At 51.4% G+C, this 26,129-nt stretch overlaps 3 protein-coding genes across 3 annotated transcripts; all 3 read right to left on the bottom strand.

Moving 5' to 3' along the window:
• Window positions 1-2,713: 2,713 nt before the first annotated feature.
• Window positions 2,714-9,415, bottom strand: LOC144103770 (uncharacterized). Its single transcript, XM_077636423.1, has 3 exons — window positions 9,268-9,415; window positions 4,721-4,862; window positions 2,714-3,147 (listed from the first exon to the last, which is right to left on the bottom strand). The coding sequence occupies exons 1-3, from the start codon at window positions 9,413-9,415 to the stop codon at window positions 2,772-2,774; spliced, it is 666 nt and encodes a 221-aa protein (XP_077492549.1). The 3' UTR covers window positions 2,714-2,771.
• Window positions 9,416-10,928: 1,513 nt separating this feature from the next.
• On the bottom strand, window positions 10,929-14,913 carry LOC144103768 (uncharacterized). The gene is made up of 3 exons (XM_077636422.1): window positions 14,775-14,913; window positions 12,960-13,101; window positions 10,929-11,286 (listed from the first exon to the last, which is right to left on the bottom strand). Exons 1-3 carry the CDS (start codon window positions 14,911-14,913, stop codon window positions 10,929-10,931), a joined length of 639 nt encoding a protein of 212 aa, XP_077492548.1.
• A 2,854-nt stretch (window positions 14,914-17,767) lies between these two features.
• Window positions 17,768-20,039, bottom strand: LOC144104785 (uncharacterized). Its single transcript, XM_077637967.1, has 2 exons — window positions 19,776-20,039; window positions 17,768-18,201 (listed from the first exon to the last, which is right to left on the bottom strand). The coding sequence occupies exons 1-2, from the start codon at window positions 19,784-19,786 to the stop codon at window positions 17,826-17,828; spliced, it is 387 nt and encodes a 128-aa protein (XP_077494093.1). The 5' UTR covers window positions 19,787-20,039; the 3' UTR covers window positions 17,768-17,825.
• Between the last annotated feature and the right edge of the window lie 6,090 nt (window positions 20,040-26,129).

Below are 26,129 nucleotides of genomic sequence, written 5' to 3'. Positions count from 1 at the left end.
TGAAGCCTTTCTTTGAAAGCGTCGTTGCAATTTCTGTCCGTCCCTGCGCGCACTTCCGTTGTTGACTGTTTCCTTTTCGCTGCTCACTGATGCTCGCACAAACGAACAACCGTATACGTCCGTAGCGCGATGTGGACGCGCCCGTTTTGACATATAGATAGCTACTTTTAATGTCCCTGCTCCGAGGGCCATGTCGGTGTAAATAACGTCTTCTCTTTCGCGCTCTCTCTCTCTCTCTCTCGAAAATATTACACAGTTAAAACCCGACTTAACGAAGTGTAGAGCAACCACGATTTATTTCGTTAAATCGGGACATTCGTAATATTGAGTGACATTTTTCCGCCCTCCGAAATCTGAAATTGTAGCAATGTCAGTGCGTGTTAAAAATTCCAGGTGGTCGAAATTATTCCGGAGCCCTCCACTACGACACCTCTCTCTTCCTTTCTTCTCTCAGTCCCTCCTTTATATCTTCCCTTACGGTGCGGTTAAGGTGTCCGCCGAGATACGTGACAAACACTGCGCAATTTCCTTTCCCCAGAAACCAATTTTCAAAAACCAATTTACTCTCAGGTTGCGAGGCGAGCATGCAAAACCGCGTTGCTTATTCTGGTCTTCCTGTTCGGCTGGGTACTGCAAATGCAGATATAAAACGGATTAGGAGACCGCGCTGCGATGCCCCGATCTAAAGCTACAACGCTCCATAATCCATCTGGCGACTGAGGCTGTGGCAAAGTTCGTCCACTATTCCTTAGTCTGCCGTGGGGGACACCCAACGGCCGCCTGCGTGCGTTCCGCGAGGTGTGGACCCCCACCATTTCTGGTGGAAATAAAGGTTTTCTCTCTCTCAGCTGGGACGCCCTGGTCTGGCGGTGGCTATAGTTTCCATCTTCGGAACGGAACATTCACGAGCGCGACAGTCAGCGCTTCGGGGTGCCGCGATGGGGCAGCGTTGCGCTTACATGGATGTCTGGAGGCATGTGTACATCTCTCCAGTTTAGGGTGAAGCAAAATAACGTCTGCATTGAGGCAACGTACTGTGCTTACACGCAGTGCGCCATCCGTCGCCCGACAGTGGGGCCGCCTGGTGTCGTCTGTGACGTTACTGACAGCTCCTCGCGGTCCTGACAACAGCGCAACCAAAACGACGCAAGAACGCGGGCATAATAACTGTATTAACGAAAGGAGAAAACAGCGAGAATAGAAAAAGAGCGAACAAAAGGAAAGAAATTAAAGGAAGCAAAAAAATAGTAAACTTTCCGCTTCAGGTAACCCGCTTTGGTGGCTCAGGGGTTAGAGTGCTCCGCTACTCATTATGTGTACTCGGGTTCGAACCCGCCCGCGGCGGTCACGTTTCGATGAAGGCGAAACGCAATAGGCGCCAGTCTGCTGTCCAATATCAGTGCAGGTCAAAGATCCTTGGCTGGTCGAAACTATTCCGGAGCCCTCCACTACAACACATCTTTCTTCCTTTCTTCTCTTAGTCCCTTCTTTATCCATTCTATTACGGCACGGTTCAGGTGTCCGCCGATATGTGTGACGTACTGCGCCATTTCGTTTCCCAAAAAAACTGATTTTCAATTTTCCCGGGTTCGAACCCGACCGCGGCGGCTGCGTTTTTATGCAGGAAAAACGCTAAGGCGCCCGTGTGCTGTGCGATGTCAGTGCACGTTAAAGATCCCCAGGTGGTCGAAATTATTCCGGAGCCCTCCACTACGGCACCTCTCTCTTACTTTATTCTTTCACTCCCTCCTTTACCCTTCCCTTACGGTGCGGTTCAGGTGTTCAACGATATATGAGACAGATACTGCGCCATTTCCTTCCCCCCCCCCCCCAAAACCATTTATTATTATCAATTTTCTGCTTCAGGTGCGAATACAGGCGTAATCTGGCTGGTGCCTATTCTAAGATATGTGTCCCTCTTCGTGATCTGCATTTTTTCCTTCTTCCAGCTGACTTTCTGAACTACTCTTATTTCCTCTTTTTTTTTGTTCTTGCACGTGCTTACACATACTCTTAGTTGTGCAACAGCGCCTGCGTTGTCTGCCAGCATGTTTCGTCTCGTTGCTTTCTTACGCACAAAATTACCAGTCTCCGCTCCTTTGGGGCATCCTTCCTCTGCTTCCTATGACGCGTGGTTATATATACGCGCCAGCGTGCAATACTACGCGTGTTGACTTTACCATCATCTAACCATGCTGAGTGCATTAACGCAATTGCCTTTAGTAGCCCATGATCGTTGTGTGAACACACTTGATGCGCTATAAAGCTGATGAGATGAGCTACTTTGGCACGTTGACGCAAGCTAGATTTCTACCTGACGTGGAATATAGCGCAAAGGAAACGCGAAAGACAGCTTGACGCTGACAAGCGCTTGTTTTGGTCGTCCTGTCTGTCCTTTGGTTTTCCTTTACGCTGTATTTTACATCATGAACGTTCACTAACTCGCCCAACTTCCGGCTTTACTTAACAGTTTTACAATAGCTTGATTTCGAAGAACCGAGATTCTTTATTTCTCTCTGAGGGCAACTGACTGTGCACGCTCGGTTGGACTCAGCTGTCTGTCCTCAAAGTCACCACGTAACTGACCAGTTCTTTCTGGCTTATAGTGTGTGTAAAGCAAATGCTGTAGTGATGAGCCATGCGCGTGCAACTCAACCAGCCAATGTATTTTCATTGCTAGTCAAAACCAACAAAAAAGCAAGTTTCTGCCGGCTCGTGAGTGGGTGCTCGCTGAAGCCATCTTCTTTCTCGTCCTCCGTAAGGTGCACCGTCTACGGCTCTCCGAGCGCGGCCTCTCCGATGTTCTCGCCAAACTCCAAGTGGTGCAGTGTCTGCAGCATCTTCATCATGGCCATGTGTCGTTCGCGGGGCGGTAGTCCCTTGAGGCGCGCCGCCAGGCTGAGGCAGAAGAGTTCCTCGGGGTCCGAGGAGCGCTCCTGCGCCGCCGCGCCCCCCGCCGCCAGGTGGTGCGGCAGCACGGCAGCCGGCCACATGGCCAGAGCCCAGGGTTGAGCTGGTGCTGCTGGCGCCTCCGCCACAGCCGCTGCCTCGGCTGCCGCGGCCTTGCGCACTTCAGCGTATTCGTCAGGCTGCTCCCGTTTGACTTCGGCCTCGGCCGGAGAAGCCACCTTCAGCGTCCAGCGCCTCCTGCGAGGTTAAAGGGAAAGAGGAGTGACAGCGAGGGTGTAGCAGGCGCGCAAACTCGGGCCGACAGAGTGCGGTGTTAAAGCGGCTCTCACCCCTTAACCGCTAACTTCCGAGTTCGCCCGTTGGCCAGACTAACTTGCTTCCGCCAGCCGCCCGCAGTGCATGCATGCGCATTCGGATAAAACGCCCCACGGAAAGCAATTTAGGTTCAGAATACTAACGGAAAAAGCTGATCCGGAGTTCCCGGGTTCGAACCCGACCGCGGCGGCTGCGTTTTTATGGAGGAAAAACGCTAAGGCGCCCGTGTGCTGTGCGATGTCAGTGCACGTTAAAGATCCCCAGGTGGTCGAAATTATTCCGGAGCCCTCCACTACGGACCTATTTGTTCCTCTCTTCTTTCACTCACTCCTTTATCCCTCCCCTTACGGCGCGGTTCAGGTGTCCAACGATATATGAGACAGATACTGCGCCATTTCCTTTCCACCAAAAACCAATTATTATTATTATTATTAAAAAGGGAACTAGACATCTCATATGCCCTCCTGTATGCTCGTCCACCGAGCGCCGAGCGAATTTTTTTCTTTAGTTATGGTTCTTCGAATTTATGCGCCGATGGTGACGACTCCTCCACTTTGTCGTCACCATAATAATCGGCGCAGACCTGTCTACTGCAAGACAAAGACCTCTTCCATTCGTCTGCAATCAGCCGTGCAGCCACGCTATATCCCCGCACTGTTCCTGACCTCGTCTGCCCACCTGACTACTACTCGCCGCCCCTTGTTTACTTCCTCCCGTAATCAACTCTGTTGTCTGTGCTCCCCGTTATATCGTTAACACGTCCAGTTCCCTTGCAAGAATGACGGAGGACTGCATTTATTCAAAAAGCCGTGGTGCACGAGCGGAGGCTGACAGTTCGCGGCCTGATCTTTGCGGAATCTCTAAGGATACACCCTCACAGTGTTAACATTCATTGTCTGGCCCACTTCTCCGTTTCAAAAGAAAGGATAAAAAATATTCCACCTCAAAATGTCGTGCCATGTACGGTGGTCGCGAGAGACGCAAGACGGTGTTGATTAGAGATGAATTGGGGCATATGACGACGTGTACTATCGGGTACATAAGTGTCCAGTGCACGCTAGCGCCGGCTCATATAGGCATTAGTATATTGCGTCTTCTCGAGACCCTGCTGTTGGCACTGCACGTGACGCGTCCATATGCGCTGGAAAGAGTGGTTGCCCTTGAAGCCGAAGTAGGAAACGTTACTCATGTGATGATATACGCTGTTTGTGACGGCTTATCAGAATAGCCACACGCTGTGGGGCATGCTGGCTCTTCGACTGCTCTTCGTCAGCATCGCTTCTCGGACCAGGCAAAAGGAACGCACACCGAACGCTACCAGACGCACCCCCTGGGTCCGCGAAATGGACATGGCGTATGCTGTCGGCTGCGAGCCACCGATGAACGCGGCGATCTAGTGCAATTTTTGAGCGACTCGCTGAGACACGTCGTAGTCGCGCGAAGTTGTGCTTGTGACGCGAAGGTGGGCAGGTGTCGCCCTGTACACAACACTCACGTTCGCGGCATCAGGAAGTCCTCGAGGAAGCCGAGCTCCCGGTCCAGCACGCTCCACTGTCCCGTGGCGTCGGAGCGTCGGCGCTTCTTGCGCTTGAGGTACGTGTCCCGGATGGTGCGCCACCGGGTCTGGCACTTCTGCACTGTGCCAGGGAACGCACGGTTTGGGGGGAAAACAACCAAGGCTCTGTCGCGTTCAGGGGCTCCCCGCGATTAGTATACAGCTTTCGTGAAAACAGACGCCACTCTTGGTATTAATGCCAGCGCACCGCCGCGAGGGGTATGCTTATATAACTTGTCTGCAGTGAAGCTCCGCCCACATTTAGGACCGCCGCACAGAATTCCTCCACGACAAAGACGTAGTCCGTTGTTAAAACTTCCCTTGTCATCTAAACAAGAAGCTAATCACGAGAAAAATTATAGCTCTACAATTTTCATACCTGCGTTGTTTAATAAAGTCAAACATTACAAAGCTGATTTCGTTTACTTTTGTGACTGGCTAGCGGAGTAATACAGTACGCCGCGGATCGCGGCCCAGACAGTGAAAATGAAAATTGGTTTTTGGGGAAAAAATGTCCAGCGATATATGAGAGATGCTGCGCCATTTCCTTTCCCCCAAAACCAATTATTATTATTATTATTATTATTATTATCATTATTATTATTATTATTATTATTATTATTATTATTATTATTATTATTATTATTATTATTATTATTATTATTATTATTATTATTATTATGGGGATTTTGGGGAAAGGAAATGGCGCAGTATCTGTCTCACATCTCGGCTCACACCTGATCCGCGCCGTAAGGGAAGGGGTAAAGGGGGGACTGAAAGACGAAAAGAAGGAAGAGGTGGAGTATGGGAGGGCTCCGGAATAATTTCGACCACCTGGGGATCTTTAACGTGCACTGACATCGCACAGCACACGGGCGTCTTTTGCGTTTCGCCTCCATCGAGGAGGAGGAGGAATAAACATTTTATTTAAATAGCAGACTGAGGTTCTTGCGGGTGAAGCCCCTATTCCAGGACCCCACTGGCTCTAGCGGCACTTTCGGCTTGGTACAAGGTTGCCTGCTGGCTTCCCAGGTCGTGCCGGGCGAGTCGCGCCTCCCACGACCTTTTAAGTTCGTTGCGTGTGACGAGGGGTGAGTTTCCCTCTGTTGGTCTTGGTTTGCAATGCCAAGCGATGTGTTTGAGGGTTGGTGTGTCGCCGCACCAAGGACAGCAGTCATCGTATTGGGACGGGTGTATTTTGCTGAGTGTATGTTGGGATAAGTGTTGGTTTGTAGGCGTCTCCAGTCCCTGGATTGGCAGCGTGTGAGTTTAGCGTGGGGTGGCGCCATTGGCTGCCTGGCGCGTCTTTGGCTGTCGAGGATATCTTGCGGCAGCGTAGGTGTGAGGTATTCCTCCCGGGTCGATGTGTCCGCGGCTCGGAAAATTAGTCCCCGAGCCAGGCGGTCCGATCGTTGGTTTCCCTGTACACATTCGTGAGCGGGGCACCATGTGATGATGTGATCTTCTCGAAGGTTGGTTCCTATAGTATGCCTAGGACGCTCCGAGGGAGGACGCCCCTGAGAAACAGTCGGCAAGCTTCTTGCGAATCCGTGAGAACACGTGCAGATTGCCTCTTGCCCTCTCCCGCTCGTATGGCTATTGCTATGGCTGCCGCTTCGGCCACGACTGTGCTCTTGGTGCGAGTCGTATCGAAACGCGGCTGCCGCGGTCGGATTCGAACCATGCTGTCCTTTTTTTTAAAGTTGTATATCCTACTATAGCGTAGTGAAGCCTTCGCTTCAAAAATGTTGCTGGCCGCGCATCTGCCATCGAAACCTGAAGCACCTAGGATGGGTAAAAGGACAGGGCGAAGGGAGTGAAGGGGATAGAAAGAGGGGAGCGATAGCAAGAACGGATAGGAGTAGGACGGCAATACGCACTATGTGAAAAATACAACCAAACTGCCTTTTACGACTGATGCACACATACGCCACGTGGAAGTCAATGTCGCCGTAAAGACAAAAGGGCTAAGGTGGCTGTACTCCGCGCCACGATCGCGTTTCACGACTGTTGCGGTGCGGCGGCTGTGGCGGGCATCCACCGCCATAGCTCACTAGTGGTTACAGCGTTCGGCTGCCCAGCACAGGGACGTGGGTTCGAACCCCGGTCGCGGTGGCCAAATTTCTGTGGAGCCTAAATGCAAAAGACGCGCCCTCGTGGTGTACGATGCACGTCCACGGACCTCATGCAGGAGGTCAAAATCGGCCCGGATTGATTGGTTATTACGAAATGGAAGGCACGTTAAATTAAATTGGTTTTGGGGGAAAGGAAATGGCGCAGTATCTGTATCACATATCGGCGGACACCTGAACCGCGACATAAGGGAAGGGATAAGGGGGACTATGAAAAGAAAGGAAAAGGTGCCGTAGTGGAGGGCTCCGGAATAAGTTCGACCACCTGGGGATCCTTAACGTGCACTGTCATCGATCAGTACACGGAAGCCTTAGCGTTTCGCCTCCAACGAAACGCAGCCGCCGCGGTCGGGTAGAGGTTAACTGTCTCATTTCTCGCTGGACACCTGAACCGCGCCGGGAGGGAAGGGAAGAAGGTGGGAGTGAAAAGTAAGAGGTGCCGTTGTGGAGGGCTGTAGAATAATTTCTGCCACCCGCTGATCTTAAACGTGTACTAACATTGCAGAGCTAGCACACGGGCTCCTTTTGCGTTTCGCCTCCATCGAAATGCGGACGCCGTGGTCGGGTTCGAACCCGGCCCCAACTACTGAGCCATAGCGGCGGGCAAATTTATTTGGAACCTTCTACTACGGCGCATATCTGTGGGGTTCAGTTCGTTTCGATGGAGGTGGGGGTGGTGAAAAAATAGGAGGACGCTTAAACTTGGTCTAAGAGTGAGGCGCGACAGCGTGTCGCAGCGTTGTCGAGGGGTACACGGAACGCCAACGCCCGTTCTGCGCGACGCGTGGCCCGTTGGACAATTTAAGGAAAGGACGCCTGTCTCACATATCTCGGCGGACACCCGAACCGGGCCGTAAGGGAAGGAAAAATCCACCGATCAATCAATCAGTCAATCAATCAATCAACCAAACAATAAATCAACAAATCAATCGATCAATCAAATAATCAATCTATCGCTCAATGAATTAATTAATTAATCGATCAAGTAATCAATCAATGAACAATTATTTTCTCGATTGATCGCCCAATCAAGCAATCAATCAATGAACAAACAATTAATCGATCGATCGACCAATCAAGCAATCAATCAATGAACAATCAATCAATCAATCCTTAACGCTGTCGCGTTAAAATCCCTACCCTTACAGCGCGATTCAGGTGTCCACAGAGATGCGCCATTTTTCGCTCACGGCCAAAGACGCCGACAGGCACTGGCTTTTCTGCGACACGAGCTCCTTAACGCTGTCGCGTTAAAACTGTAATATACACAGGGGAGTTTACGACCCGCAGGTCCTTGGGCCCCGCACGCGCGGCCCCACTGCACTCAAACGCGAGATGCAAAATGTGGCCGCGTGCTGTGGGTTGTCAGTGAACGTTGAAGGTCCCCTCGTGGTCGAAATTATTCCGGAGCCCTCCACTAGGGCACATCTTTCTCTCTTCCTTCGTTCACTCCCTCCTCCTGCGCTTCCTTCACGGCGCGCCGCCACGACGGCACCAAGGCACCCTTTAATGGCGCATCAAGGCACCCTTTAATGGATGGCTCCGGATTAGATTCGAGCCCCTTGGATTCTTTAATCACCACTCACGTGGCAAATTTCATGGGTTTCGTTTACATTAGGGCTTCATCGAAAAAAGCCGCTGCACCATCGGTAACCGTGTAATGCCGAAATAAGTGCCTCAAAAACCATCAAAAGAATGAAAATCCCAAGCTTCGAGTTGTGCCGCGAAGCCTCGAAGTGATGGCGCACTGTGAGGACTCCCGCTATTAGCTAGGCCACGCGGTTTAACATTCTCGCTAAAACGTAGGACAATTAACAAGAGTTTGTACGTAAAGGCGCAGCACTTTGGTGGTGGTGTTGGTAAAAAGTTTATTTTCGTCAAAATTCATTCAAAGGTTCTCTTTCGTAGATCGAGTGGGGTCTCCATTGCGCTTCTCTTCTTTCTCTGCTTCATTGCTGGTGGCGTGATGTGGCCAGGAGCCCTTGGCGCTTGGAGACTTCCAAAGCTCGGCTCACGGCCCGGAATCGGGTTTTCGGGTCGCAGCTGAGCACCGCAACCTCCCACTACGCGGTTCAGGAGCTTCAGGTCAGTCGGCGGTGTGTCCCGTGGACATTCATGCAGTATATGAGTTAACTCGGCCCTATCTTGACCACATAGCTTACACTGGGGCGAGAATACTCCCGGATACATAACGGGGTTCTTATAAGGGTTGGGGAGTGTTTGTCTGGAGTTGTCTCCAGGCCGCCTGCTGAGGTTCGGTCAAAGACTTTTCGGGGGATGAGTATTTAAGTCTATTTTTACGATAGTGCATAGTTATGCCATGATACGTCACCATGCACTCCCTGGCCGACCTACGGTTTGGGCAGGCCACAGCCCGGTTGACGAATCCTCGGGCAAAATCGTGGGCTGCTTCGTTTCCCGGGTGGGACGAGTGCGCAGGCACCCAGATAATTTGAATCTGGCGGCTAGGTGCTAGATTGGGCTTTCTCTCAAGAATAGACATGGTGGCAGCGTGGACTCTGCCTTTCGCAAAATTTCGCACGGCTGCCTTGAAATCGCTGAGAATATATTCAGCTTCCGTTGAGGCGATGGCCAGGGCGATAGCTGCCTCCTCGGCCTCCTTCGCGTGCTTCACCTTAACACTGGCCGCTGCAAGGGGGTTCCCCGAGTTACCGACTATCCCTATCGCGAAAGCCGCTTCCTGGTCAGGATATTCCGCGACATCGACGTAGACTATCTCCTGGAGCTCAGAATAGTTCTTGTGTAGCGCTTTTGCCCGCGCTTTCCGCCTTGCGGCGTAGTGTTCAGGGTGCATGTTGTTGGCGATAGGATTAATGTAGAGCTGTTTGTGTATATCGGTGGGGAGCTGGCCTACGGGACTGTGTGTGGATTCGTATCCAATCTGCAATTATCGCAGTAAACTTCTTCCCGCTGGGGTTCTTGATGGACGCTCGTACTGAGCCACACGATGGGCTTCTACCAGTTCCGTCAACGGACTGTGTATCCCTAGCTGTAGAAGTATCTCAGTGGGCGTACACTTGGGGTGATGAAGGGCGGATTTGTAGGTTTGCCGGATGAGGCACTCTACTTTGTCCTTTTCTCATTGATGGAGATGTGAGTAAGGTATAGAGTAGACGATACGACTCAGGACGAAGGCTTCAATCGACCTTCTGCCTTCTGAGGTCCGCCTCCTTCATACCCTTGTGCTTGTTTGCAATACGCCTGATTAATCTGTTTGTCCGGCTGACGCAGCCAATGAGTTTATTTAGAGTGACGGTATTCCTATCGTTGTTTTGAATGCGCATGCCTAGAACACGGAGGGTAGCTACCTCGGGAACCGGGACCCTGTCTGTCTACATGCACTAAAAAAAAGGGGGGGGGGGGTGCTTTTGGGCAAAGGGCGACCCCTGATCACCAAGAGCTCCGATTTCTGAGGGGAACATGAAATACCAACGCTGCCGGCATTGCGGACGATGGTGTCGTTGTCTGAACAGACTTGATGCGGTATAAAACTGATCAGATGAGCTCTTCTGGCACGTTGACGCAAGCTAGAGTTCGACATGACGTAGAATATAGCGCAAAAGAAACACGAAAGACAGTTCGACGCAGACAAGCGCTTGTCTGTGTCGTCCTGTCTGTCCTTTGGTTTTCCTTTTCGCTGCAATTTACTCATGAACGTTCACTAGCTCGCCCAACTTTCGGCTTTACTCAACAGTTTTATAATCACTTGCTTTCGAAGTATCGAGCTTGTATATACCTCGCTGAGGGCAACTGACTGTGCACTCTCGATTGCACTCAGTTATCAGTCCTCAAAGTCACCAAGTAGCTCACTTCAAGCCATTCTGGTTTATAGTGTGTTAAAAGCAAATGCTATTGTGATGAGACATGCGCGTGAAACTCAACAACCACTGTATTTTCATTCCTAGTAAACGAAAAAAAAAAGTTTCTGTCGGCTGATGATGGGGGTGCTCACTGAAGCCACCTTCTTTCTGGTCCGCCGTAATGTCGTGCACCGTCTACGGTTCTCCGAGCGCAGCCTCTCCGATGTTCTCGCCAAACTCCAAGTCGTGCACTGTCTGCAGCATCTTAATCCTGGCCATGTGTCGTTCGCGGGGTGGTAGTCTCTTGAGGCGCGCAGCCAGGCTGAGGCAGAAGAGCTCCTCGGGGTCCGAGCAGAGCTCCTCCGTGGAAGCGCCCCCCGCCGCCAGGTGGTGCGGCAGCACGGCAGCCGGCCGCATGGCCAGAGGCCAGGGTTGAGGTGCTGCTGCCGCCGCCGCCACAGCCGCTGCCTCGCGCACTTCGGCGTTTTCGTCGGGCTGTTCCCGTTTGACTTCCACCTCGGCCGGGGCCGCCGCGTTCAGCGTCCAGCGCCTCCTGCGAGGAAGAGGCGTGGCAGCGAGGGTGCAGCAGTCACTCAACTCGGGCTGGCAGAGTGCGGTGTTAAATTGGCCTTTGCCCCGTAACCGCTAAGTTCTGAGTTCACCCGCTGGCCACGCTAACTTGCTTCCGCCAGCCGCCCGAAGCGCATGCGCATTGGGGGCAGCGCTGTAAATTGTGCTGAGACACCCCATGAAAAGCAGTCCAGGTTCAGAGCACTTAGGAAAAAATTTAACTACCGACATCTCATATCCCCTCCTCTATGCTTTTTGCTTATGGTTTTGGTTCTTCGAATTTATGCGCCGATGGTGACGACTCCTCCACTTTGTCGTCACCATAATAATCGGCGCAGACCTGTTTACTGCAAGACAAAGACCTCTTCCATTCGTCTGCAATCAGCCGTGCAGCCACGCTATATCCCCGCACTGTTCCTGACCTCGTCTGCCCACCTGACTACTACTCACCGCCCCTTGTTTACTTCCTCCCGTAATCAACTCTGTTGTCTGTGCTCCCCGTTATATCGTTAACACGTCCAGTTCCCTTGCAAGGATGACGGAGGACTGCGTTTATTCACACAGCCATGGTGCGCGAGCGGGAGCTGACAGTTCGCGGCCTGATCTTAGCGGGGCCCCAGAGGAAACCCCCTCACAGTGTCGTTTCCATAAAAAAGGCTCTCATTCGAATCCTATAGTACATCCAAGCTACCCCGAACATCAACCGCACAACAGGAAACATCCCCCCAGTATGATGCACAGGGACTTCGCTCTGCAACTCAAAGAAGAAAAGACCGCCTGCCCACAGTGCGATAACATGACTCACAGCCTTAACCTCCTTCCTCCCCCACGCCTTTCACATCACAGCTTTCGTTCTTTTGATCTTTTCCCCTCCATGCATCCTTAAAGACGCCAGCTAGTGCCCCCAGTCACCGCTGACGATGGACACGAGCGGGCTTCGAAATGTTGGGTTTCAAAATAGTTTTTGGCTGGAGATGTGCAGAGTTTATAATAGGTCATTTCTATTCAGCGTCTGGCCCACTTAATTGCTTTAAAAAAAGATAAAGATTCCACTACAAAATATGCCGCCATATTCTGTGATCGCGACAGACGCAAGACAGTGCTGAATGGAGATAACGCGGGCATACGAAGACGTGTACTATCGGCTGCACAAATGTCCAGCGCCTGCTCATAGTCATTAGTACTGCGTCAACTCGAGACCCTGCTGTCGGCACTGCAGGTGACGCGTTCATGTGTGGTGGAAAGAGTGACCGCCCTTGAATCGCAAGCAGGAAACATTATTATCTGATGAAATACGCTCTTTGTGACGGCTTACCAGGATACCCACACACGCTGCGAGGCAGGCTGGCTTGTCGACTGCTCTTCGTGAACATCACTTCTCGAAGCAGGCTAAAGGAAAGCAGCGCGAACGCTTCCAGACGCACACTCCCGGGTCCGCGAAATTGACCTGCCGTACGCAATCGGTTGCGTGCCACCCAGCAACGTGGCGATCTAGTGCAAGTCTGAGCGAGTCGCGCGTCGTGCAACTTTGTGCGGTCGGTAAAGCCTGGCAAAACCGGGCGCTCGCTTAAATGGCCGCTGAGCCACGTCGCAGTCGCGCGATGTTGTGCTTGTGACGCAAAGGCGGGCAGGCGTCGCCCTGTACACAACACTCACGTTCGCGGCCTCAGGAAGTTATCGAGGAAGCCGAGCTCCCGGTCCAGCACGCTCCACTGCCCCGTTGGGTCGGCGCGTCGGCGCTTCTTGCGCTTGAGGTACGTGTCCCGGAGGGTGCGCCACCGGGTCTGGCACTCCTCCACTGCGCCAGGGAACGCACGGTTTGGGGGGAAAACAACCATGCCTATATCGCGTTTAGGGGCACCCCACGATTATTATAGCTTTCGTGAAAACAGAAACCGCTCTTCCAGCGCGACGCCACTCTTAGTATTAATGGCAGTGCACCGTCGTGAGGGGTAAGCTGATACAACTTGTCTGCAGTGAAGCTCCGCGCACATTTAGGACCGGCGCACAGAACTCCTCCACGACAAAAACATAGTCCGTTGTTAAAACTTCTTTGTCACCTTAACCGGAAGCTAATCACGAGAAAAAAATGTCAGCTTTAGAATTTTCATACCTGGCTTGATTATTAAAGTCAAACATTAAAAATCTGATTTCGTTTACTTTTGTGGCTGGCTAGCGGAGGAATACAGTACGCCGTAATATGTGAGACTGGTCTAATTTCTTTTCCTTGAAACCAATTTTTTTTCATTTCATTTTCCTTCGCACACGGGCGCGGTTCGGGTGTCCACCGAGATATGTGACAGACTTGGAAAATTGTTTTTTTGAGAAAACGAAATGATGCAGTATCTCTCTCTCACACATATCGGCGGACACCTGAACAGCGCCGTAAGGAAAGGGATAAAGGAGGGACTAAGAGAAGAAAGGAAGAAAGGTGTCGTAGTGGAGGGCTTCAGAATAATTTCGACCACGTTCAACGAAACGCGGCTGCCGCACTGAGGTTCGATCCCACGCCCTGGTGTTAAGCACACTAACGCCGTAACAGGGTTTTTGGTTATAGCATATCGGGGAGGCCGACGGTGAAGTCGATGCCTTTTAGGAGAGTGCTACCTCACATATCTATAGCTGTAAGAAAATCGAAGGCAAATGAAAAAAAAATAACGAACGGTACGTTACTCTGACAATCAGTAGCCTAGGTCAGGCACGTAGCCAGTAATTTTTTTCGGGAGGGCCCAAGGGACTTCTTACAGGGCACTGCCTCAAGAACTGAAAGGAGGGGGTGGGGGATGCATGACTTTGAGGAGCTGCTCGGGCCCCCTAAGGCCCATGGATACGTGCCTGGCCTAGGCCTCCTTTAGTACCCAGCCACCGTAGGCCGATTAAGAGCGACGGCGTGCAGTCGTGAGAGGAAAGGCTTCCAGCACAGTAATGGGCGCGGCAGCGAAAAACTAATACCGCTTCCAGAGAGACTACAGCCTTCGAGGTACAGACCTGACGTGGCAGCAGAAGGTTTAGACCAGACACAGCAGCTCGTGGATCTAAGGCACCGTTAACAAGGACGCCAGAGACCACGCAATCCCACGCGGCAGCTTGTCGTGAAGACACTCCGGCTATGAACCCGCAATCACCGATTCGACACTCGTTCCCGGCACAGCATTCTTATTGACGCGAACAGCTGAGATGTGCGCTCATCCAAAAGACACGGCCTCCTGTAGACACAGTCAGCTGTTCCATCAGCACGCCAAATGAGAGTACGAAGCTCAAGGCTCACGGCAGTGCAAAAAATCCTGCCGATTCCGCATCGTACGGTGATATCAACTTCGTATAAGAGGCGGGTCCGGGTCGAGCATCTGCGACGAAGCCAGCTGCGAGGTCGCAGTGCAGCTCCGCGGACACGTACTGCGCGTTCGAGACCGGAGCGCGAGGCCGGCTGTGCGCGCGGTGAACGCAGCATGCAAAGAGGCCGCGTCTCACCGGTCACATCCAGTGCAGCGGCGATGTCCATCCAGGCGGCCTCCCGGTAGCCGGCCTCCTTGTGCAGCTTGGAGTGCTGGTCCCAGAGCTGCGTGTGTTTCTTCACCTCCTGGACGAGCTTCTCGTTGAAGGAGGCCATTGCGCGGACCCGATCGAACGGAGCACTGATCGTCGTCGTCGGGCTCGGGCTTCGGAGCCGCGTGCCAGCGTCTTCCTCGTCTTTTGCGGTGGTGACTGAGACAGCGCGCTGCCCACCGGAGTGCCGCCACAAGCTCCCGCAGGCACCGCACGTGCGCATGCAGCACCGGCATGCACGCGCACTCAGCGCCCCCATGCTGACTTCTTTCTCTGCGATGTTCATTGCTGCGGGTCGTGCGGAAGGCCCAGTCCAAGTTTTTCCCTTTGGACTGCGGATACGTACTTTATCGTTTATGGGGGTCTAACGTCCCAAAGCGACTCAGGCTATGAGGGACGCCGTAGTGAAGGGCTCCGGAAATTTCGACCACCCGGGGTTCTTTTACGTGCACTGACATCGCACAGTACACGGGCCTCTAGAATGTCGCCTCCATCGAGATTAGACCGCTGCGTCTTTCGTGTCAGCAGCCGAGCGCCATAACCACTGAGCCATCGCAGAAGTTAGTGGACAGTGGACTGCGGGGACGTACTGGGAAGCGGTACTTTGAACGCGTCGTTGCAACGTCTGTTCGTCCCTGAGCGCTCTTCCATGCTTTAGGGTTTCCTTTACGCTGCTCACTGATCCTCGCGTAAACGAACAAACGTATTCGTCCATAGCCCGATGCGGACGCGCCATTTTTTTCTGTTTATTTGTTTCATTCTGATTGACAGAAACCGGAGCAAAGGCAAAAGGCAAGAAGCCTGATAAAGGCCTCGGCTCCGTTTGCAGTCAGCAGACAGGCATCAGAAACATACAATTGATTCCCTTTTTAGGGGATAAAACAAGCAACACTGAAAGGCCATAAATTCTAGCAAAAAACAACTACATATAGAACTACAAATTGAACTACAAATAGAACAAAAACTACATATAGAACTACAATTGCGAACAATTGATTCCCTCTTTAGAGGACAAAAGAGATAAAACAAGCAATAGTGAAAGGCCATAAATGCTAGCAAAAAACAAGAGAAATAAATCATATGAATTCAATGTTTTCTTGCAATATTACATTCTTAATGAACTTTCTGGGAATTGGCTTGCTGAAATCAAATAGTTTTTCAGTGCGATTTAGTAGAGACGGTATTTGTAACTATACGTGTTGCCTACCGTAGTTTGTCCTGACTATAGGAATTTTTCTGCTATGTGTGCGGCAGATTGCTAGTTTTAATGCCCCTGCTAAGAGGTCCAAGTCGGTGTAAATAAAGTTTTCTCTCACGCTCTCTCTCGAAAATATTACACAGTTAAAACCCGATTTAACGAAGTGTAGACAAGCAACAATTTATTTCGTTAAAACAGGAAATTCGCAGTATTGAGTAAGACATTTTTGCACCCTTCGAAATTAACAGTGTCAGTGCATGCTAAAGATCCCCAGGTGGTCGAAATTAATCCGGAGCCCTCCACTACGGCACCTATTTCTTCCTTTCTTCTTTCGCTCCCTCCCTTATCCCTTCCCATACGGCGCGGTTCAGGTGTCCAACGATATATGAGACAGATACTGCGCCATTTCCTTTCCCCCAAAAAACCAATTATTATTATTATTAGCCCTCCATTACGGCACCTCTTCCTTCCTTCTCTCAGTCCCTACTTTATCGCTTTCCTTACGGCGCGGTTCAATTGTCCGCCGAGATACGTGAGGCAGATACTGCGCCGTTTCCTTCCCCCAAAAACCAATTTTAAAAGCCAATTTACTGATCCAGAGTTCCTGGGTTCGAACTTGACCGCGGCGGCTGCATTTTTATGGAGGCAAAACGCTAAGGCGCCCGTGTGCTGTGTGATGTGAGTGCACGTTAAAGATCCCCAAGCGGTCGAAATTATTCCGGAGCCCTCCACTACGGCGCCTCTTTGTTCCTTCTTCTCTCAGTCCCTCCTTTATTGCTTCCCTTACGGTGCGGTTCAGGTGTCCGCCGATGTGTGTGACATAATGCTGCATTTCCTTTCACCAAAAACCAATTTTCAATTTTCTGCTTCAGGGGTCAATACAGGCGCATGCTGGCTGGTGCCTATTCTAAGATATGTGTCCCTCTTCGTGATCTGCATTTTTCTTCCAGCTGACGTTCTAAACTTCCTTATCTTGTTTCCCCTTTTTTCTGTTCTTGGACGTGCTCATACGTACTCTTAGGTGTGTAACAGCGCCGGCGTTGTCTGCCAGCATCTGTTTCGTCCCGTTGCTTTCTTACGCACAACACTGCCAGTCTCTGCTCCCATCCTTCCTCTGCTTCCTATGACGCGTGGTTATATATACGCGCCAGCGTGCAATACTACGCGTGTTGACTTGACCTTCATCATCTAACCATGCTGAGTGCATTAATGCAATTGCCTTTAGTAGCCCATGATCGTTGTCTGGAACACACTTGATGCGCTATAAAGCTGATGAGATGAGCTACTTTGGCACGTTGACGCAAGCTAGATTTCTACCTGATGTGGAATATAGCGCAAAGGAAACGCGAAAGACAGACAGCTTGACGCTGACAAGCGCTTGTTTTTGTCGTCCTGTCTGTCCTTTGGTTTTCCTTTACGCTGTATTTTACATCATGAACATTCACTAACTCGCCCAACTTACGGCTTTACTTAACAGTTTTACAATAGCTTGCTTTCGAAGAACCGAGCATGTTTATTTCTCGATGAGGGCAACTGACTGTACACGCTCGGTTGCACTCAGCTGTCAGTCCTCAAAGTCACCACGTAACTGACCAGTTCTTTCTGGCTTATAGTGTGTGTAAAGCAAATGCTGTAGTGATGAGCCATGCGCGTGCAACTCAACCAGCCAATGTATTTTCATTGCTAGTCAAAACCAACAAAAAAGCAAGTTTCTGCCGGCTCGTGAGTGGGTGCTCGCTGAAGCCATCTTCTTTCTCGTCCTCCGTAAGGTGCACCGTCTACGGCTCTCCGAGCGCGGCCTCTCCGATGTTCTCGCCAAACTCCAAGTGGTGCAGTGTCTGCAGCATCTTCATCATGGCCATGTGTCGTTCGCGGGGCGGTAGTCCCTTGAGGCGCGCCGCCAGGCTGAGGCAGAAGAGTTCCTCGGGGTCCGAGGAGCGCTCCTGCGCCGCCGCGCCCCCCGCCGCCAGGTGGTGCGGCAGCACGGCAGCCGGCCACATGGCCAGAGCCCAGGGTTGAGCTGGTGCTGCTGGCGCCTCCGCCACAGCCGCTGCCTCGGCTGCCGCGGCCTTGCGCACTTCAGCGTATTCGTCAGGCTGCTCCCGTTTGACTTCGGCCTCGGCCGGAGAAGCCATCTTCAGCGTCCAGCGCCTCCTGCGAGGTTAAAGGGAAAGAGACGCTGACAGCGAGGGTGTAGCAGGCGCGCAAACTCGGGCCCACAGAGTGCGGTGTTAAAGCGGCTCTTACCCCGTAACCGCTAACTTCCGAGTTCGCCCGTGGGCCAGACTAACTTGCTTCCGCCAGCCGCCCGCAGTGCATGCATGCGCATTCGGATAAAACGCCCCACTAAAAGCAATTTAGGTTCAGAACACTAACGGAAAAAGCTGATCCGGAGTTCCCGGGTTCGAACCCGACCGCGGCGGCTGCGTTTTTATGGAGGAAAAACGCTAAGGCGCCCGTGTGCTGTGCGATGTCAGTGCACGTTAAAGATCCCCAGGTGGTCGAAATTATTCCGGAGCCCTCCACTACGGACCTATTTGTTCCTCTCTTCTTTCACTCACTCCTTTATCCCTCCCCTTACGGCGCGGTTCAGGTGTCCAACGATATATGAGACAGATACTGCGCCATTTCCTTTCCACCAAAAACCAATTATTATTATTATTATTAAAAAGGGAACTAGACATCTCATATGCCCTCCTGTATGCTCGTCCACCGAGCGCCGAGCGAATTTTTTTCTTTAGTTATGGTTCTTCGAATTTATGCGCCGATGGTGACGACTCCTCCACTTTGTCGTCACCATAATAATCGGCGCAGACCTGTCTACTGCAAGACAAAGACCTCTTCCATTCGTCTGCAATCAGCCGTGCAGCCACGCTATATCCCCGCACTGTTCCTGACCTCGTCTGCCCACCTGACTACTACTCGCCGCCCCTTGTTTACTTCCTCCCGTAATCAACTCTGTTGTCTGTGCTCCCCGTTATATCGTTAACACGTCCAGTTCCCTTGCAAGAATGACGGAGGACTGCATTTATTCAAAAAGCCGTGGTGCACGAGCGGAGGCTGACAGTTCGCGGCCTGATCTTTGCGGAATCTCTAAGGATACACCCTCACAGTGTTAACATTCATTGTCTGGCCCACTTCTCCGTTTCAAAAGAAAGGATAAAAAATATTCCACCTCAAAATGTCGTGCCATGTACGGTGGTCGCGAGAGACGCAAGACAGTGTTGATTGGAGATGAATTGGGGCATATGACGACGTGTACTATCGGGTACATAAGTGTCCAGTGCACGCTAGCGCCGGCTCATATAGGCATTAGTATATTGCGTCTTCTCGAGACCCTGCTGTTGGCACTGCACGTGACGCGTCCATATGGGCTGGAAAGAGTGGTTGCCCTTGAAGCCGAAGTAGGAAACGTTACTCATGTGATGGTATACGCTGTTTGTGGCGGCTTATCAGAATAGCCACACTCTGTGGGGCAGGCTGGCTTGTCGACTGCTCTTCGTCAGCATCGTTTCTCAGACCAGGCAAAAGGAACGCACAGCGAACGCTACCAGACGCACCCCCTGGGTCCGCGAAATGGACATGGCGTATGCTGTCGGCTGCGAGCCACCGATGAACGCGGCGATCTAGTGCAATTTTTGAGCGACTCGCTGAGACACGTCGTAGTCGCGCGAAGTTGTGCTTGTGACGCGAAGGTGGGCAGGTGTCGCCCTGTACACAACACTCACGTTCGCGGCATCAGGAAGTCCTCGAGGAAGCCGAGCTCCCGGTCCAGCACGCTCCACTGCCCCGTGGCGTCGGAGCGTCGGCGCTTCTTGCGCTTGAGGTACGTGTCCCGGATGGTGCGCCACCGGGTCTGGCACTTCTGCACTGTGCCAGGGAACGCACGGTTTGGGGGGAAAACAACCAAGGCTCTGTCGCGTTCAGGGGCTCCCCGCGATTAGTATACAGCTTTCGTGAAAACAGACGCCACTCTTGGTATTAATGCCAGCGCACCGCCGCGAGGGGTATGCTTATATAACTTGTCTGCAGTGAAGCTCCGCCCACATTTAGGACCGCCGCACAGAATTCCTCCACGACAAAGACGTAGTCCGTTGTTAAAACTTCCCTTGTCATCTAAACAAGAAGCTAATCACGAGAAAAATTATAGCTCTACAATTTTCATACCTGCGTTGTTTAATAAAGTCAAACATTACAAAGCTGATTTCGTTTACTTTTGTGACTGGCTAGCGGAGTAATACAGTACGCCGCGGATCGCGGCCCAGACAGTGAAAATGAAAATTGGTTTTTGGGGAAAAAATGTCCAGCGATATATGAGAGATGCTGCGCCATTTCCTTTCCCCCAAAACCAATTATTATTATTATTATTATTATTATTATTATTATTATTATTATTAATATTATTATTATTATTATTATTATTATTATTATTATTATTATTATTATTATTATTATTATTATTATTATTATTATTATTATTATTATTATTATTATTATTATTATTATTATTATTATGGGGATTTTGGGGAAAGGAAATGGCGCAGTATCTGTCTCACATCTTGGCTCACACCTGATCCGCGCCGTAAGGGAAGTGGTAAAGGGGGAACTGAAAGACGAAAAGAAGGAAGAGGTGGAGTATGGGAGGGCTCCGGAATAATTTCGACCACCTGGGGATCCTTAACGTGCACTGACATCGCACAGCACACGGGCGTCTTTTGCGTTTCGCCTCCATCGAGGAGGAGGAGGAATAAACATTTTATTTAAATAGCAGACTGAGGTTCTTGCGGGTGAAGCCCCTATTCCAGGACCCCACTGGCTCTAGCGGCGCTTTCGGCTTGGTACAAGGTTGCCTGCTGGCTTCCCAGGTCGTGCCGGGCGAGTCGCGCCTCCCACGACCTTTTAAGTTCGTTGCGTGTGACGAGGGGTGAGTTTCCCCTCTGTTGGTCTTGGTTTGCAATGCCAAGCGATGTGTTTGAGGGTTGGTGTGTCGCCGCACCAAGGACAGCGGTCATCGTATTGGGACGGGTGTATTTTGCTGAGTGTGTGTATGTTGGGATAAGTGTTGGTTTGTAGGCGTCTCCAGCCCCTGGATTGGCAGCGTGTGAGTTTAGGGTGGGGTGGCGCCATTGGCTGCCTGGCGCGTCTTTGGCTGTCGAGGATATCTTGCGGCAGCGTAGGTGTGAGGTATTCCTCCCGGGTCGATGTGTCCGCGGCTCGGAAAATTAGTCCCCGAGCCAGGCGGTCCGATCGTTGGTTTCCCTGTACACATTCGTGAGCGGGGCACCATGTGATGATGTGATCTTCTCGAAGGTTGGTTCCTATAGTATGCCTAGGACGCTCCGAGGGAGGACGCCCCTGAGAAACAGTCGGCAAGCTTCTTGCGAATCCGTGAGAACACGTGCAGATTGCCTCTTGCCCTCTCCCGCTCGTATGGCTATTGCTATGGCTGCCGCTTCGGCCACGACTGTGCTCTTGGTGCGAGTCGTATCGAAACGCGGCTGCCGCGGTCGGATTCGAACCATGCTGTCCTTTTTTTTAAAGTTGTATATCCTACTATAGCGTAGTGAAGCCTTCGCTTCAAAAATGTTGCTGGCCGCGCATCTGCCATCGAAACCTGAAGCACCTAGGATGGGTAAAAGGACAGGGCGAAGGGAGTGAAGGGGATAGAAAGAGGGGAGCGATAGCAAGAACGGATAGGAGTAGGACGGCAATACGCACTATGTGAAAAATACAACCAAACTGCCTTTTACGACTGATGCACACATACGCCACGTGGAAGTCAATGTCGCCGTAAAGACAAAAGGGCTAAGGTGGCTGTACTCCGCGCCACGATCGCGTTTCACGACTGTTGCGGTGCGGCGGCTGTGGCGGGCATCCACCGCCATAGCTCACTAGTGGTTACAGCGTTCGGCTGCCCAGCACAGGGACGTGGGTTCGAACCCCGGTCGCGGTGGCCAAATTTCTGTGGAGCCTAAATGCAAAAGACGCGCCCTCGTGGTGTACGATGCACGTCCACGGACCTCATGCAGGAGGTCAAAATCGGCCCGGATTGATTGGTTATTACGAAATGGAAGGCACGTTAAATTAAATTGGTTTTGGGGGAAAGGAAATGGCGCAGTATCTGTATCACATATCGGCGGACACCTGAACCGCGACATAAGGGAAGGGATAAGGGGGACTATGAAAAGAAAGGAAAAGGTGCCGTAGTGGAGGGCTCCGGAATAAGTTCGACCACCTGGGGATCCTTAACGTGCACTGTCATCGATCAGTACACGGAAGCCTTAGCGTTTCGCCTCCAACGAAACGCAGCCGCCGCGGTCGGGTAGAGGTTAACTGTCTCATTTCTCGCTGGACACCTGAACCGCGCCGGGAGGGAAGGGAAGAAGGTGGGAGTGAAAAGTAAGAGGTGCCGTTGTGGAGGGCTGTAGAATAATTTCTGCCACCCGCTGATCTTAAACGTGTACTAACATTGCAGAGCTAGCACACGGGCTCCTTTTGCGTTTCGCCTCCATCGAAATGCGGACGCCGTGGTCGGGTTCGAACCCGGCCCCAACTACTGAGCCATAGCTGCGGGCAAATTTATCTGGAAACTTCTACTACGGCGCATATCTGTGGGGTTCAGTTCGTTTCGATGGAGGTGGGGGCGGTGAAAAAATAGGAGGACGCTTAAGCTTGGTCTAAGAGTGAGGCGCGACAGCGTGTCGCAGCGTTGCCGAGGGGTACACGGAACGCCATCGCCCGTTCGGCGCGACGCGTGGCCCGTTGGACAATTTAAGGAAATGACGCCTGTCTCACATATCTCGGTGGGCACCCGAACCGGGCCGTAATGGAAGGAAGAATCCACCGATCAATCAATCAATCAATCAATAAATCAATCAATCAACCAAATAATCAATCTATCGGTAGATCTATCAATAAATTAATCAATTGATCAATTACTTAATCAATCAATCGATCGATCAAGCAATCAATCAATGAAGAATCGATCAATCCTTAACGCTGTCGCGTTAAAATCCCTACCCTTACAGCGCGATTCAGCTGTCCACAGAGATGCGCCATTTTTCGCTCACGGCCAAAGACGCCGACGGGCACTGGCTTTTCTGCGAGACGAGCTCCTTAACGCTGTCGCGTTAAATCTATAATATACACAGGGGAGTTTACGACCCGCAGGTCCTTGGGCCCCGCACGCACGGCCCCACTGCACTCAAACGCGAGATGCAAAATGTGGCCGCGTGCTGTGGGATGTCAGTGAACGTTGAAGGTCCCCTCGTGGTCGAAATTATACCGGAGCCCTCCACTAGGGCACATCTTTCTCTCTTCCTTCGTTCACTCCCTCCTCCTGCGCTTCCTTCACTGCGCGCCGCCACGACGGCTCAGTTAAAGTGTAAGAGCGCTCGGCTAATGAGCCGGAGCACTCGGGTTCGCGACCGCGTTTCGATGGAGGCGAGACGCGAACGGCGCCCGTGCGCTGCGGGTTGTCAGTGCAACATCCGCAGGGAGTCGAACTTATTTCGGGGCCGTATACGGATCCACTTTCTCTCTTAAACCCCACAAATTATTACATCATTCCTCTTATCCTATCAACTTCACGGTGGTGTTCAGGTTGCAAACCGAGAATTCAGTTTCTTTTCCTTTGCTCAAAAACGTTTCCATTTGCGTCTTTTTTCTTTAATCACCACTCACATGACATAGTTAATGGGTTTCTTTTACATTAGGGCTTCATCGAAAAACAGCCGCTGCACCATCAGTAACCGTGTAATGCCGAAATAAGTGCTTCAAATACAATCAAAAGAATGAAAATCCCAGGCTTCAAATTGTGCCGCGAAGCCACGAAGTGACGGCGCACTGTTTGGACTCCCGCTATTAGCTAGGGCACGCGGTTTAACATTCTCGTTAAAACGTAGGACAATTAACAGGAGTGGTTTAACATTCTCGTTAAAACGTAGGACAATTAACAAGAGTTTGTATGTAAAGGCGCAGCACCTTGGTGGTGGTGGTGGTAAAAAGTTTATTTTCGTCAAAATTCATTCAAAGGTTCTCTTTCGTAGATCGAGTGTGGTCTTCTTCTTCTTCTTCTCCCCAAGTAATATGACACTCCATTGCGCTTCTCTTCTTTCTCTGTTTCATTGCTGGTCGCGTGATGTGGCCAGGAGCCCTTGGCGCTTGGAGACTTCCAAAGCTCGGCTCACGGCCCGGAATCGGGTTTTCGGGTCGCAGCTGAGCAACGCAACCTCCCATTCCGCGGTTCGAGAGCTTCAGGTCAGTCGGCGGTGTGTCCCGTGGACATTCATGCAGTATATGAGTTAACTCGGCCCTATCTTGACCACATAGCTTACACTGGGGCGAGAATACTCCCGGATACATAACGGGGTTTTTATAAGGGTTGGAGAGTGTTTGTCTGGAGTTGTCTCCAGGTCACCTGCTGAGGTTCGGTCAAGGACTTATCGGGGGATGAGTATTTAAGTCTATTTTTACGATAGTGCCTAGTTATGCCATGATACGTCACCATGCGCTCCCTGGCCGACGTACGGTTTGGGCAGGCCACAGTCCGGTTGAGAAATCATCGGGCAAAATCGTGGGCTGCTTCGTTTCCCGGGTGGGATAAGTGCGCAGGCGCCCAGATAATTTGAATCTGGCGGCTAGGTGCTAGATTGGACTTTCTCTCAAGAATAGACATGGTGGCAGCGTGGACTCTTCGCAAAATTTCGCACGACTGCCTTGAAAACGCTGAGAATATATTCAGCTTCCGTTGACGCGATGGCCAGGGCGATAGCCGTCTCCTGGGCCTCCTCCGCGTGCTTCACCTTAACAGTGGCTTCTGCAAGGGGGTTGCCCGAGTTGCCGACTATCCCTATCGCGAAAGCCGCTTCCTGGTCAGGATACTCCGCGACATAGACGTAGACTATCTCCTGGAGCTGAGAATAGTTCTTGTGTAGTGCTTTTGCCCGCGCTTTCCGCCTTGCGGCGTAGTGTTCAGGGTGCATGTTATTGGAGATAGGCTTAATATAGAGCTGTTTGTGTATATCGGTGGGGAGCTGGCCTACGGGACTGTGTGTGGATTCGTATCCAATCTGCAATTATCGCAGTAAACTTCTTCCCGCTGGGGTTCTTGATAGACGCTCGTACTGAGCCACACGATGGGCTTCTACCAGTTCCGTCATCGGACTGTGTATCCCTAGCTGTAGGAGTATCCCAGTGGGCGTACACTTGGGGAGATGAAGGGCGGATTTGTAGGTTTGCCTGATGAGGCACTCTACTTTGTCCTTTTCTGATTGATGGAGATGTAAGGTATAGAGTAGACGATACGACTAAGAACGAAGGCTTCAACACACCTTCTGCCTTCTGAGGTCCGCCTCCTTCATACCCTTGTGCTTGTTTGCAATATGCCTGATTAATCTGTTTGTCCGGCTGACGCAGCCAATGAGTTTGTTTAGAGTGACGGTATTCCTATCGTTGTTTTGAAAGCGCATGCCTAGAACACGGAGGGTAGCTACCTCGGGAACCGGGACCCTGTCTGTCTACATGCACTAAAAAAAGGGGGGGGGGGGTTGCTTTTGGGCAAAGGGCGACCCCTGATCACCAAGAGCTCCCATTTCTGAGGGGAACATGAAATACCAACGCTGCAGGCATAGCGGACGGTGGTGTCGTTGTCTGAACAGACTTTATGCGGTATAAAACTGATCAGATGAGCTCCTTTGGCACGTTGACGCAAGCTAGAGTTCGACATGGCGTAGAATATAGCGATAAAAGAAACACGAAAGACAGTTTGACGCAGACAAGCGCTTGTCTGTGTCGTCCTGTCTGTCCTTTGGTTTTCCTTTTCGCTGCAATTTACTCATGAACGTTCACTAGCTCGCCCAACTTTCGGCTTTACTCAACAGTTTTATAATCACTTGCTTTCGAAGAACCGAGCTTGTATATTCCTCGCTGAGGGCAACTTACTGTGCACTCTCGGTTGCACTCACTTATCAGTCCTCAAAGTCACCAAGTAGCTCACTTCAAGCCATTCTGGTTTATAGAGTGTTAAAAGCAAATGCTATTGTGATGAGACATGCGCGTGAAACTCAACAGCCACTGTATTT

This window comes from Amblyomma americanum, chromosome 9, assembly GCF_052857255.1.
Source record: "Amblyomma americanum isolate KBUSLIRL-KWMA chromosome 9, ASM5285725v1, whole genome shotgun sequence".
Taxonomy (NCBI): domain Eukaryota; kingdom Metazoa; phylum Arthropoda; class Arachnida; order Ixodida; family Ixodidae; genus Amblyomma; species Amblyomma americanum.
This window is presented reverse-complemented; position numbering and strand designations above follow the sequence as displayed.

Coding starts and splice junctions, on each gene's coding strand:
- LOC144103770 (XM_077636423.1), bottom strand. CDS start 9,415: ATGTCTATTCTTGAGAGAAAGCCCAATCTAGCACCTAGCCGCCAGATT. Junction 4,863..9,267: donor GGCTGTGGCCTGCCCAAACC/GTAGGTCGGCCA, acceptor TCCCTGGCACAG/TGCAGAAGTGCCAGACCCGG. Junction 3,148..4,720: donor GACTTCCTGATGCCGCGAAC/GTGAGTGTTGTG, acceptor TTAACCTCGCAG/GAGGCGCTGGACGCTGAAGG.
- LOC144103768 (XM_077636422.1), bottom strand. CDS start 14,913: ATGGCCTCCTTCAACGAGAAGCTCGTCCAGGAGGTGAAGAAACACACG. Junction 13,102..14,774: donor CGCTGCACTGGATGTGACCG/GTGAGACGCGGC, acceptor TCCCTGGCGCAG/TGGAGGAGTGCCAGACCCGG. Junction 11,287..12,959: donor AACTTCCTGAGGCCGCGAAC/GTGAGTGTTGTG, acceptor TCTTCCTCGCAG/GAGGCGCTGGACGCTGAACG.